At 41.3% G+C, this 13,297-nt stretch overlaps 1 protein-coding gene across 1 annotated transcript; it reads left to right on the forward strand.

Moving 5' to 3' along the window:
- Positions 1-547: 547 nt before the first annotated feature.
- prox2 (prospero homeobox 2) lies at positions 548-9,523 on the forward strand. Its single transcript, XM_084915086.1, has 5 exons — positions 548-598; positions 2,040-3,648; positions 5,450-5,557; positions 6,918-7,112; positions 8,804-9,523. Exons 2-5 carry the CDS (start codon positions 2,098-2,100, stop codon positions 8,969-8,971), a joined length of 2,022 nt encoding a protein of 673 aa, XP_084771212.1. The 5' UTR covers positions 548-598; positions 2,040-2,097; the 3' UTR covers positions 8,972-9,523.
- The last annotated feature ends 3,774 nt before the right edge of the window (positions 9,524-13,297 follow it).

Raw genomic sequence — 13,297 nt, forward strand, 5'->3', positions numbered from 1 at the left:
GTTCTGTAATGAAAAACGTTTTTAAATCAGTACAAAAAGGGCAAAAATGAAAGCATACTGATCTGTAATAGGCCAATAAAGGCCACTTATTCATACATCGAACTTGTTTGGATATATGTCTGAACACTTTAAAGTTATGAATATAAGTGCAACACTATCACAGTTTGGCAAACAATATTGTGGCATAACACCACCTAAAAATATTAAAGCAGTGAAACAAAGTGAAAGACTGACTCCAAAAATATCAACATCTTAAATATGTGTACACAAACCACACAAAAAGAACGATGTTTTACCCAGAGGGCATCGCTGCTGTTAAACTTGAAAATAAATGTTTCCCCAACGCCATGAAACAGTATTTTAAAAGCATAAAGCATAAGGAGAAGTGAAAACTACACAACATTACTGCTGTGGTTCCTCCTTTGCAGGGCCTTTTTTTTTTTTTTTTTTTGAGTGGGGTTGACTGGACTATCTTTGCTTTCATGTGGCCACGCCCAGCTCAGTTTCCTTCTCATCGCATCGACTCTCATTGCACTCTCCTATCCAACTCACAGTCTGCGCAGGCCAGCAGCTCGACACCAGCGACGCAGCGCAACAGGTAAGGTCCCATCACCGCCGCTCACTCCGTCTGCGAACCGTGGTTTAGCTGCACTACCCTACAAGTGTGAAAACGCATGCCTGCAGCTCACTTTTCTTCAAGTTTAGTGGGGGTTTTGTTTTTTAATAATTTAATAAGCTTAATAATAGTAACTCTTTCACACACATTACAGCTAATAAATGCGTGTTTTATGGTTTTAATATTGAAGGTCTTGATCGACTAATTGAGTGTTTATTTATTGTCTAGAGAATGTTTCACGAGTGTTTTCTTGTGGGTGTTATGTTTATTAAAAAGGTTATAGACAACTCGTCAGTACTCTAATCTGTTATAGATTTATCTAGATGAATTTGAAATTTTAAAATGAATCTAAACTGCAAGTGCATGCTCCTTTTTTACGCAGTGCGCATAGCGAAATTACAATTTGCCCAGCAAGCACTTGGACTGCAGCTACATTTTATTGCAGAAGGTGTAAAAATTGTTGTGAGTAAAGGAAATACAGAAATTACTCCTAAGATTTTTTTAGTGTAATTTTTATTTTTATTTATTCATTTATGTATTTATTTAATTTGCCACACTGTAGTGAACACATATAAAAAGCAAGAAACAGACACAGGTGGGACTTCCTGACTTGAACATTTAAAGTTCAACCTGCTCTCCTTGAAACCATCAATTTGGTTTTTATCCCTATTCACATTTTTTTTTTTAATTGATTTGATTAATTTGTAACATTTTATGACAAAATGTGGCTAAAGCCAGTCTCCACCCCATGAGCTTTTTTGTTTTCACCGGCATTGATGATCTTTGTTATTACTTAGAGTGAAATCAGAAGCAGAAAGACATTTTCAGAGTAGTTTCTCTTGTGAATAATGTATAGACAGAGCTCTTTCTTTTGCATAGTGCTTTGCTCTCATGACCTGAATGTAACCTTTCATGATTTTATCACCTTTGTGTCAACCATTATTACAATCCAAAGCTGAAAGGATATAAAAGAATATGCTCCTTTATATAAGCTCAGCATTTATGGGTGTTGTTGTTGTGGTTGTTTTTTCCTTAACTGAAGATATGAAAATATCATCGGTCTCCTTGTTTTTGTTGGTGTGATAGTGTTATTATGTTTCCTTTCACAATCACAATTATAATATCAAGTTTTAGACCGAATTAAAGCATTACATGTTTTGTACCTTTTCATTTATCTGCTTTCTTCACACATTTATATATTCTATTGAAAACATAAATAGATAATAGATAGATAGTCATAATTCTACAGCATTACTAGGCATGTTTAATTTCCCATTGTCCAGAAAATAGCATTTTAAAGTATTAGGTAAGTATTTTTATAAACACATAGGCTAATATAAAAAAGGTCACCCGCAGGATTTAACGACAGTAAAGAGGTGTTGTTATTATTTATAATTTATTGTCTGACTTTCTCTCTTTTCAGATTCTTGTGTATTACGTATCTTATTCATCAGTGTGTACTGTAAAGCCCAATAGAGACCATGAACCTCAGTCTTCCTGACCAAAGCATGCACAGCTCGAGCGAAGGCTGCATAGAGGATGACAAAGCTGATGTCATGCTGCCGTGCTTCCACCGAAACATGTACGATGAGCCTCTGGCCTCGTACTCAAACGGATCCATCATTTCCCAACTCCTCCGTAAGACAATCCACAGCAAGAGGGCACTAGGTGAAAGCCCTTTCTACCTCTCCAGCTCTGCTGTCGCTGACTGCGGCCAGGAGGACCAGAGCAGTGTCTCCTCAAAGGACAGCACTGTCGAAGCTGCATCGCCCAGTGGTCACGCCCCTACAGGAGCCAGCCCAGAGGGAGAGCATGCAATGTCCGATCATCTGCAGGCCAAGAGGGCCAGAGTGGAGAACATTATCAGAGTCATGGTTGGCTCTCCCAACAGCAGGCAGCATGGAGACAGTGAGAGGTCTGAAAATGAGGCAAGAGACACCAGAGAGGCCAGAGAAGCTTACAGGGAGAACAAACGCAAGCAGAGGCTGCCTCAGCATCAGGAACACAGCGCCTCAGCGCAGGTGAGCAGAAAGCCTGGAAGCAGCAGCAGTGATAACTGCAACACCAAGGATGAGGAGTGCCACAAGCTGAAAGAACAGCTCCACAGCATGCAGCGTCTCCTGCGCCACCTCCAGGAAAAGTTCCTTCAAGTTTACCACCAGGAAGAAGCCGAATATGACAGAGATGAGACCGAAGTTGGTGTTGAGCGTGACATCCTGGAAGAAAGCACAGAGTCACATTACATAAGCGCTGAAGATGACTTTGAGAGGGAAAATAACAGGGTGGCTGCAGAGTGTAAGGACCGTATTAAAGTAGCCGATTATCTGGTACAGCAAAGAGAAAGTCAGAACCTACAGGAAACACTGAAGCAGGAGCTCACCAGAGCTGTTAATGATTGTGTCGACCGGGTGTTCAAGAATGTGTCCTCCAAAGGGCTCGACCTGTCCCCTAAGCCGCGCATTTGCTCGTCACCAGAGATGCAAATTAGCACAGGTGCAGAGAGGAAGAGCCAGCAAGCCAGCTCTGCCCTCGGCCACTCCCAGGCGGAGGGAGTCGGGATAAAATCCCGGTCGTTAGAATACTACGAAAGCTCTGAGGCTCACAGCCCACAGGACCAGACCGAGGCGCTGTCACTGGTGGTACGGAAGCCTGCGGTGCCGCCTATGAGCTCCGTCACCCCTACAGTGAAGAGACCCTACCCTGTGCACCAGGCACCCTTTCAATTCAGCTACAGTACCCCTCTGCACGACAGCCACATCCTCGAGCATCTTCTCAAATATGGGCCGCATTCCAACTTCGGGGGTCTCCCCTGCCTGCCCCCGTCTATGGACAGAACCTCCCCAGACTCAGTCGACCTGCCTTGGGAGACCATTGCTATGAGATCCAAGGTCACATCCAGCCACCTCGGCCATCACGCTCGTCCCTCCTCCCTTGGGGGGGTGACGGTCGACAACTTGTGTCTCCCTCACGTCAAGATCGAGTGCGGTGAACTGCAGGGCATGGCCGACAGAAACCCGTATATGTCTCTAAACATATCCTTTCACTCGCTAACAGCTGAGTCAGAATGGCATCTGTATCTATAATCATAATCACCTTTATGCTGTTCATTTTTAACATTTAAGATTTAAAGATTTAAAGTTAGCAATATCAAATGTATTAATTTAAGACTTCCTCTTTATCTTTTCTTTTTTTCTGCACAAACAAAATTTGAAGCGAAAACCTGACTCTCGCAGCGCAGATTATGTTTATATATATATATATATATATATATATATATAATTTCATATATATAGACCATATTTACCTTCTCTTTTATACAAACCCCACATATTTCAGCTTCTCCATTGAACAATGCTCGGTTGAGGCTCATTGCAGCATGAGCAGTTCCAGTAACAAACTTCAAGGAGAATTTTTTCTTTGATCTCACTAACCCCATAGAAAATTATAGCATCTTCTTTAATCTGAGCAGAGTAATGACTTTAAGTCTAGAAAAAGACAAATAAAAAGGAATACAAGGCTTTGATAAGAATTGCCAGGAACAAAAGCCAATTTTTCAAAGGCAGAGAAAGCATCGGTTTCTGTTTCAGGAAGCGTGGTTTTTTCAGACTTGAAAAGGTGCAGGATCTATTTCTCCATCATCAGAGTGATAGGGGTGCATCTAAAAGGTCACATCTGAGTGCTGGTGGAAACCACAAGTGCTTCCAAACCATAACACTTGAGCTCTTGTCTTGAGCATTTGTTGTTGGATACCTTTGTCAGAACGTACATGATTGAAATTGAGTGTAAGATAACAGTATTTGTACCTCACAGGAACTCAAAGAAAATCAAGTTTTGGGTTTTTTTCTTATGGGAAGAAGAAAAATGGGTATTGTTTGAAAACTATATGCATTTTTCAGGTCATCAGCATGCACGATTGATGCTATTAAAATAATGTGTATATTCATTTTTCTTTTCCTTAGACGAAAGAAAGTAATTTAATTTTGTGCTGCTCATTAACAAGTAAATAATCCTAAAAAAAACCCCAAAATCCCACAAGTGTTGTGAGTGTCTTGTCGGGGCATTAGAGATGAATACTGTGTGGATCCTGTCAGGAGTTGCTTTATCTTTACAGTGTAAAGAGCTCTGCTTCTCTTTGAACAATACCACATAAATCTTTTATCAAACTTCCATATTTCAAAGGTAGGATTCCCTAATAAATGTGTAGTGCGGTGACCTGATAAGGAAATATTATGACCGAAGGCGAAATGGTGGACTACAGAGGAAATGATCCAGAGCACCTTTATTGCCATGGGAGGGGGGCGAAAACCTAGAAAGAAAATTTCAATTATTAATTATGAATGTGTTAATTACAGGAAATGTTGTTACATGTTAAACTGTTTACTCCTTTACGGCATTAAATTATTGTATTTTATTATTTTAAGCTGTTTAAAATCTTTTTTTTTTTTTTTTTCATTTTTGCGGCTTTTCATGGGGTAAAAAAAAGAAAAAACAACACGCGGCAGCATAAGCCGCCTTTAAATCGACTCAATTATATCAGAAAATCGTCTCCTTTTTTCAAAACATTTCACAACAAGCTGTCTTAACTGCCAGGCATGAAGTGCTTCACTCTCTAATTAAAAATCCCTAATCTAATTCGTAATTCTGTTTTGCCAATAAGCACATGTTAGGGTCATTATTGACTCGCTAGTTAATGCCAAGCTGTTCTTTAGTGAAATTCAATTTAGCTGAAGATTGAGGCAACACAATACTCTGGTCTCCTATCACTTTGCATGGGACTGTATGCTGCGCTGTATAGTTCTCAGTTGGGTTTTTTTCCTTAACATTAACGTGAACATCCAGGAGGGCCTCACCCCGAGTCATCTGAAGAAGGCGAAGCTCATGTTCTTCTACACCCGCTACCCCAGCTCCAACGTGCTGAAAACCTTCTTCCCTGATGTCAAGGTAATTTTTCTTATATGTACACGTACACAAATATCTTAACATGTCGAACAGTTTATGGAAGGTTTGCCCTTTGTTTAACTTCCTGGTATCTACTTGTCAGTGTGTGTTTGGGGCAGAAACAATCAGCAGTGTGTTGGAGGAGAGAAACAAAAACGCAGAGGGCTTAAAAAACAAAGGCACTGAGCTGCTAGTATGTCCTGGGGGCAGAGGGAGATACGGGGGTATTCTCTCTTTAAAAAAAGCCACTCCAGTCAGCAAATGGACTGACAAAGGACTCTGTAGGCAAGGCATTGCTATTGAGTGTCAACAGAGAGTTGGTATTAAGAGACTTGTGCGGTAGCAACCAGGCTGTGGTGAGCTCGTCCTAAACACAACATCCTGTGTGCTCTGGCTTCAGTCTCATGTCATCTTTTTGTTCTTTCTCTTGTTTCCTTCTTTATGTTAGCATTTTTAATTTAGCCTCTATGCTCCTCTTCTTCCATCTTTTTACCTCACAAACTAATACTCACTGCCTTTCCTTGCTTCCTCTCAACTTTCTCTCCCATCTCCTCTCCTATTTTGTCTCCTGGATCTGTGAGCCAGTGCGGGCCCCATGCCTCTCTATCTGCTCTGACCCCTGGGGTCAGGGGGGAGGATGCTGTCGCTGCAGCCCTGCAAACGTCTCCTCCTTGCTTACAATCCTGTGGTGGGAAGTGGCACTGAACAAAAGAGCGCCTAATCCCAATGTCTGATTCCATCCTATCAGCCCGAGTCAATGAGAGGGAAGCTTCCTTCTGCCCTTATGCCGCCGCTTTCTCACCCACCACACCAGAGAGAAGAAGCGTCTTTGATGCCTGCCCAGCCCTTAGGCATTTTTTTTTCTGTCTTTCTGGATGACAAGATAGAAAAACAAGACTAATGTCAAGACTGAGTTTAGAAACACAGAGCCCCGACAGATGTTTTTTCATCCCGGACATCGGTGGGAAAAGATTGGAGCAATTAATGTTCCGTCTAGTGATAGACCATTAGGTGACATTTTGCCCTACAGGTACTAAATTAATTTTTTTAGTCAATAATGGAAATGGCTGCTAATGCCAAAACACCAGACCTTTTTAATTAAAAAGCATCAAGATTCGTTATTGAGTTCTGTAATTGAATTCTGAAATAATATATTCCATTTCAAGAAATCTGCATTTATTTGTCTGCTCAAGCAAGGAGGACAAAGGTCAGAGTTAGCAACAAACCAGCCACTTTCCCCTGAGCTACTCTCAGTTGGCTGGAGCATTTCTTCTCAGCTTGCAGCTTCAGTCGCAGGGCAGTCTCTTGCTGTGAACTTGGTCTAATTTACATTGTCAAACAAGTCTTTTCTCTCCACCTCCAGTTTAATCGCTGCATCACCTCTCAGCTGATCAAGTGGTTCAGTAACTTCAGGGAGTTCTACTACATCCAGATGGAGAAGTTTGCCCGCCAGGCCATCGTTGACGGCGTCACCGACATCAAAGACATCTCAGTTAGCAGGGACTCGGAGCTCTTCCGGGCACTGAACATGCACTACAATAAAGCCAACGACTTTCACGTAAGTGTCACCTGTTAGTCACCGACCTTTTGTTTTCCAGTTTGCATTGTTTGACAAATCTTGCTGATGCTTTCGCTGAGGAGGTATTTTAGTCAAAAGAAGCAGCGCTCTCGTCCTGTGAACGCGGACGTCCGTGTCATTGTTTACAGTCCCAGCTTTCTGCTCATCCTGACTAAAATGCAATCAGAGGATTCAAAGTAAAACTGTGTCAGCAGTGTTTCCGAAACTTCTAGTTTAAGGGGTTCCAAAACATTGTAGGAGCGCAGATGCTAGGCTTAAAACAAAAACGTATTAGTGTTGACATAGTCTAACAAACTGTTCAGTTTATCATTTACTGGGACGCTGGAATAGGCATTTTCTTGATGTTGCGCAGTTGTTTTCCATAAACTCCAAGAGGATATCGTACAAGGCCAAGAAACACTTGAAATGACTTATTCTGAACTTCTTCTGTGAAGAATATATCTACCTAACCTCATTTGTGATTTTAGAGGTATTAGCTGATTTTTATTTTACTTTTCGTCAAGCTAGACATTCCCCTTGTTTACAGAGTAGGCTGAGATAACTAGTTGCTGCTTGTAGCCTTGTAATTGTAATTACAGACAGATGTAAGGGTAATAGAAATCTCATCAAACTCGTCACTAAAATGTGTATTTCCCAATATGTCAAGCAATTCATTTAAAGTGCCAGGGCTGACTCATTATTTACCAACTATTATTAGTAACCATGTCGGACCTCCAACATGTGGCCGCAGTCATGTATGTCTGTGTGCTGACCTGTGTGTCACACTGCACCTGTGGCTGGCCAGCCTTTACAGCCATTATCTAAACTCCAGAGTGATGCTTTATCAAACTGTGGGAAGAGGAAGCCGCAAAATCCCACTAAAACAACTTGGGATTAGAGGACCAGTACGCCTGAGCGAGACAGAGATTGCTACTGATGCGGAATGCTGAGAAAGACGCTGTGGATTCCGAGGGAGAAGGCCGGTTGGTGGGAAAGGGATGAGACCGTTTTCTTTACCTTGGGACCAAGACATTCCTTTCCCAGGGATGCTTTTGTGTCAGGAGATGAGGGGAAAGAAAAATAACTTATGCCAACAACTGTTGTGCTAACCGGCCAATGGATGGGAAACAAGTGCTGCACTGCTGGATAGTTTTCCTCCCAGTATCACTTGCATCCAGCCTTTATTTGTTGGTGTGTTTTTGTGGATCCTATCAGTCCCATATTCTTGCCCCCAGCAATAACCATTCCAAATCTTTACTTATCCACAATTATCTTTATTCGTCTGAAGGTTTATACGAGCGAATTTCAGCTTCTTGCCATATTCCTATTGAAATTCATACTAATGCTTTATTTAGGTGCGCTGAGAAGAATCCCTGGGAGGAAGGCTTACCTATAATTAGTTAAGGTTCAAGAAAACACAAAAAGCTAATCAAAGAGGCCCCTAATTTAAAGTTAATTATTGAAGCATTACATTTATTGTATTTTGTGCAGAGAACAAAGAGTAGAGCTGCCTTTCATCAGTTTGAGTGTTTGAAGAGTTTGCACTGCAGTTCTTCATGCTATGTTTTTGACTTTGAGAAATCTGAAGGCAGGCGGTTTGGCACATTTGCAACACAGCTTTACACAAAGAGCATTTCTCCACTAAGCATGATTTTAACTAGACTTACTTTCACTTCCTTTTGCTCTTCCAGGTCCCTGATAGGTTTCTTGAGGTTGCTGAGATTACCTTGCATGAGTTTTACAACGCCATTTCCGCAACTAAAGATTCAGACCCATCGTGGAAAAAAGCCATATACAAGGTAATATGTAAACTGGACAGCGACGTCCCGGAGGAGTTCAAGACGTCTTCCTACTTATAGGCTGAAGTAGCGAAATGTACAGGTGAAGGAATGGGTGATTTTTGAAATTAGTCACTTGGCAGTATTATATCATAATTTATTGTAGTGTATCTTAGTGAAGTGAACTGTAGATGAAATTTGTACCCCCACCCCGACACACGCACACACAATTTTAAGAGTTACGAATCTGTTGTCTGAAAACAACACACTCTTGTGGATTTTTGTAGTGTTCACTTATATATTCTGCCTCGACACATTTAGAGAGCTTTTTGAGTTTGTAGGTGTGTATAAAGTTTTACAGATGTGTATTCATTCATAGCGTAGCCTGAGCCTCTTGGAACTCATTCGATATGCTGGTATTAGTTTAGTTTTAATTCCATTTTTCTGCTTTTGTTTTGTTGTTGCTCTGTGTGTCTTGTAACTGTATATTTACTTACTCTGTGTTTCAGATTGTATTATAATTATGCTGTAAACTACTACCTTGACAGAAAGCATGTGAAAATAATGTGTGTGTTTTTTTTATTACCACGTGTAAAGGTATGATTCTTATGTAAAGAACAATCATTTTCTGATGTTTCAGTCACAGACATTGTATTGGATGATGATGAAAATTAAAGATGCACTAAATTATAATATAAACTAGTGTGTTATGGTTTTTTTAATTTACAGTTTCCACTATATTGAGCATATTTTCATGATTTGAAGACACAAGAAGCAGCAGGTACACACTTTATTTGGGGTTGTAAATGTTTAACCCTCCTGTGAAAGCAGTATTGCCCAGTACTGAGCCCCTAAGGTGCCTCTAATCCACATCCAACAGCCAGCTGTTAAATGCCCCACCAAACTATGCTGTTCACATTGTTCACCAGAGCCAATTCAAGTCAACTTTCTAAGGCCTGCATTCATTGTGCGGATGCGGACAACTGCCATGTCTTAAAAACAGCCACAATGCATTCCCTCCTAATGACTAATGCCCGAGGTGACCTCATATCGCAGTTGTGCCACCAAAGCAAAATTCCACAAACCCGTTGACTCTTTCTTCCAGGCATCCACTCAGACCACGCTGATCGCAAACACCACGCGCACGCACGCAGGTTGGTGATGTCACAGAAATCACAGATTGGCTACTCTCGATGCCCCGGGCTTAATATAAACACACAGCGGGGAAATAAATGCCAAATTTGCCACCTCCTTTTTGTGTCGCTTTTAATAGACAATTTTTATAATATTATTCAATATTTGCAGGTAATTACATTAGTAAAACTCTAGGAACAAGGCTGCAAAATGCATTTAAGTTTTAAAATTTTCAAAAAAGAAAGGTGGACCGCAGCGTGCACAACAGCTCGAAAGTGCAGGCTGAGTGTTTCTCTCCACTGCGTGAGATTCAAATGTCAGTGCCCAAAACCAAACATTTAATTGGAAAACCTGTTGGGCATCCAAGCACCAATTACATCAGAAATGATAACATTAAGGAAATTAAAACATTAGTTGGATTGGTTGATGACAAAGACTGGAGACAATAAACCTCACTAATCTTTTAATAGACATTTCTTTTCAATTAGATCAGTCTTCTTCAGCAAATTGATTTACATTCTCAACTCAATTAAAATGCCTCTGACTGGACCAAAGTGCTTTGCTCAAATTAATTTGTTGTGTGACATTTTCTGAACAAGACTTGGTAAGCTCTGAAATAATGAAAGAAAACAAAGAAAATACCTTCAGTTGTTTAACTGCCTCCGGCTGACGAGGCCTCAACTTAAACGGCGCGATATGAAATTATGTTCTGTATTAGAGAATCTCAGATAAAACGCACTGTGTAATGAAGATGAAATGGAAAGTAAAAGGCACGGGGACGTGAATGAAAAAAATAAATGAAAAAAAAATGAAAAGAAAAACTCTGGCTGAGCAGATGCTTTTTGTTTGGATTAAACCTCGTGGAAATTCTCGACAATGCGATGTTTGTTTTCAGTACAAAGAAAAATCAGAGCCAATCGCTCAGTTCCTAGAAATAGAGCAATGTATTTACAGTAGGGTAACAGCATCATCTAGTGATTGTCTGCTGTATCGCACATACATCTCAGCTTTGACCCAAACTTGACTGATTCAACTCTGACGGAGTAAGTTGAATACTTTTAAGTGTATATTGTATGCAAATATGTTTTCACATTCCAACCAACTGCTACAATTCTTTATAAATTTAAGTTTCTGCATATATAATGTTTAATTCTATTAAATATCGAGCATCAGACTGCGTCATGCACACTATTCTCCACACAGGGGTGCACTTGTCACTGTGTAGAATCTGAGAGGATGCCAAGAGAATTAGGACAGCAAACACTGCAAACTGACCCTATGAAATACTGAATGAAATGTTTTGCCATAACAGATTTTTCATTTGCAAAATGTGCGTCTGGATGCTGGAGAAGCATGGATGATTTTGCACTGTCAGTGTGTGCCTTGTAAAATAAAAAAATAATTTAAAAAAAAAGAAGATCTGGTCTCCTTAGCGGGGTCCTGGAAAGACAAAGGCAGGATCAAAGACCCCTGAGCTAGAAACAATAGGAGCTGTGGGACTGGGGGCACTGGGAGAGTCCCTCTGTTTAATCTCCTGCTCGTGGATAGGAGCTTTTTGGCAGGCTCGCACAGGGAGGGCCCTCGGAGCAAAAGGGAGTGTAACTTGAGAATGGAAGCCGCTGACTTTAGGCTGCCCTTCAGACAACCACTTCTTGGTGTAGTTTGGTGTGATCACCAGTAAATCTTTATTAATTTTAATTGGAGCCCCCATTTAAAAGAGCAATTAAAGCGGATTAATCGAGCCCATCCCGTATAATGTCTTCTGTTAATTAGTTTGTCAGCACTGTTTTAATATCGCTTAATGACTTCATATTTCAGGGATGACATTAAAGGGATGCTGAAGGAAAAGAAATGGCCTTATCACAATGCACTGCTTTAATGGGAGATGTCCCCCCGCCAGCGGGCAAGGTCAGGCCCGGGGCCCGCTGGGGCGAAAGAGGCTTCAGGGTCCCACCAAGACAGCCACCTCCAGGGATCCACTGCCTCACACACAGTGCCTACCACACAGCAAGTGTCGTACACATAATCTTTCTCATACACTCATACAGACAGCTGTGGAAAAGAGGAGACCGGTGGCTGTTTGCCACATTTTTTAAATTCCAAACTATACATCGAATTAGTTTAGAGTGTGATTTTCTTCCTAACATCATAGATTTTAAGTAGCTGGCAATAAAGAGAGACAGGGAAGAGACAATGGCGTTGATGATATAACCAGAAGTCAAGACTCCCAAAATGTTTACTTTTGAATACACTGCACTCCAGGTGACAGAGACAACCAGGCTGCCTCTTCCCATTCAAATCATCAGAGCTCCTTTATCTCCAATCCAACACCGACCGATGTGTGTAGCTATACAGCTCACAAAGTGGGTATTTTTTTAGCGGAAAAACATGAGCTAGGTAGGGACCGAGGAGGCTTAAATGTAAAACATGGACCAACTGGCGTGTAGGAAGCAACAACCATACAAAGAGCAAGTCTCTAAAGTACCTTGGTCATTTTAGTGCTGTTGTTTAATAACATGTAAACCATATTCCTTTGCAAAGTGGCAGATGTTCAACAGGAGCATTAAGAATCTGATCATGGTTTTATAGTCCTGGTTCTCTTTGTGATTACTGTACCCCTGCCTTACATAGTTCCTGTACATTACCCTGTAATGCCTCCTTCACAATGACACCAAGCCAAAGGTGGCCAGGCAGCAAGAGGTTTATAAAAAAAAATCAACAGCACATCTTCCTTATTGCAGCAATGGCTGCTGCGCATCCCTGCTAATTTGAGTGTTCCCTCGCACCTCCACTCTCCTCAGCAGATTCATAAATCTCATTCCCATTATCCCGCTAATTAGCCGGGATTACAGGAGCATGTAATGCCCCCGCTTCCCAATAGATTGATTGGAGGACGGTCTCTTTGTTTTGAAATCACTTCCTGATTGATGTACAGAGCCCTAGTTTGCAATTGTAATGGCCCAGATGTTAACAATCAAATGTGTTTCCGCTCCAGGAAGTAACAGTCTGTCATGGAAGAGGAGCCAGTCGAGCGTGTAACGACACATCACAGGAGTGTGGGGATGGAGGGACTGCAGAGGAGGGGATGGAGGCATGAAGAGGGGGGTAGGTAGTGGAGCCCTGGCTTAAATTGCTGCTGAGAGAGGGCATAATGATGCCCATGCTACCATCTGAAATGAAAGTTCTGTGTTTTTGCTGTCTCTCTGAATAGAGTATTGGATACACTGGCCTTTTCATTGTGCGCTAATATTGCTGTCTATCTAATCTGCTCAT

Source organism: Perissodus microlepis, chromosome 19 (assembly GCF_051167445.1).
Source record: "Perissodus microlepis isolate ML-2025 ecotype Zambia chromosome 19, ASM5116744v1, whole genome shotgun sequence".
NCBI classification, from domain to species: domain Eukaryota; kingdom Metazoa; phylum Chordata; class Actinopteri; order Cichliformes; family Cichlidae; genus Perissodus; species Perissodus microlepis.

Bases quoted from the DNA above. Each gene is read 5' to 3' on its own strand.
- prox2 (XM_084915086.1), top strand. From the start codon at position 2,098: ATGAACCTCAGTCTTCCTGACCAAAGCATGCACAGCTCGAGCGAAGGC. The intron at 3,649-5,449 runs ATATCCTTTCAC...ATTAACGTGAAC, and splicing joins ACCCGTATATGTCTCTAAAC to ATCCAGGAGGGCCTCACCCC. The intron at 7,113-8,803 runs GTAAGTGTCACC...TTGCTCTTCCAG, and splicing joins ATAAAGCCAACGACTTTCAC to GTCCCTGATAGGTTTCTTGA.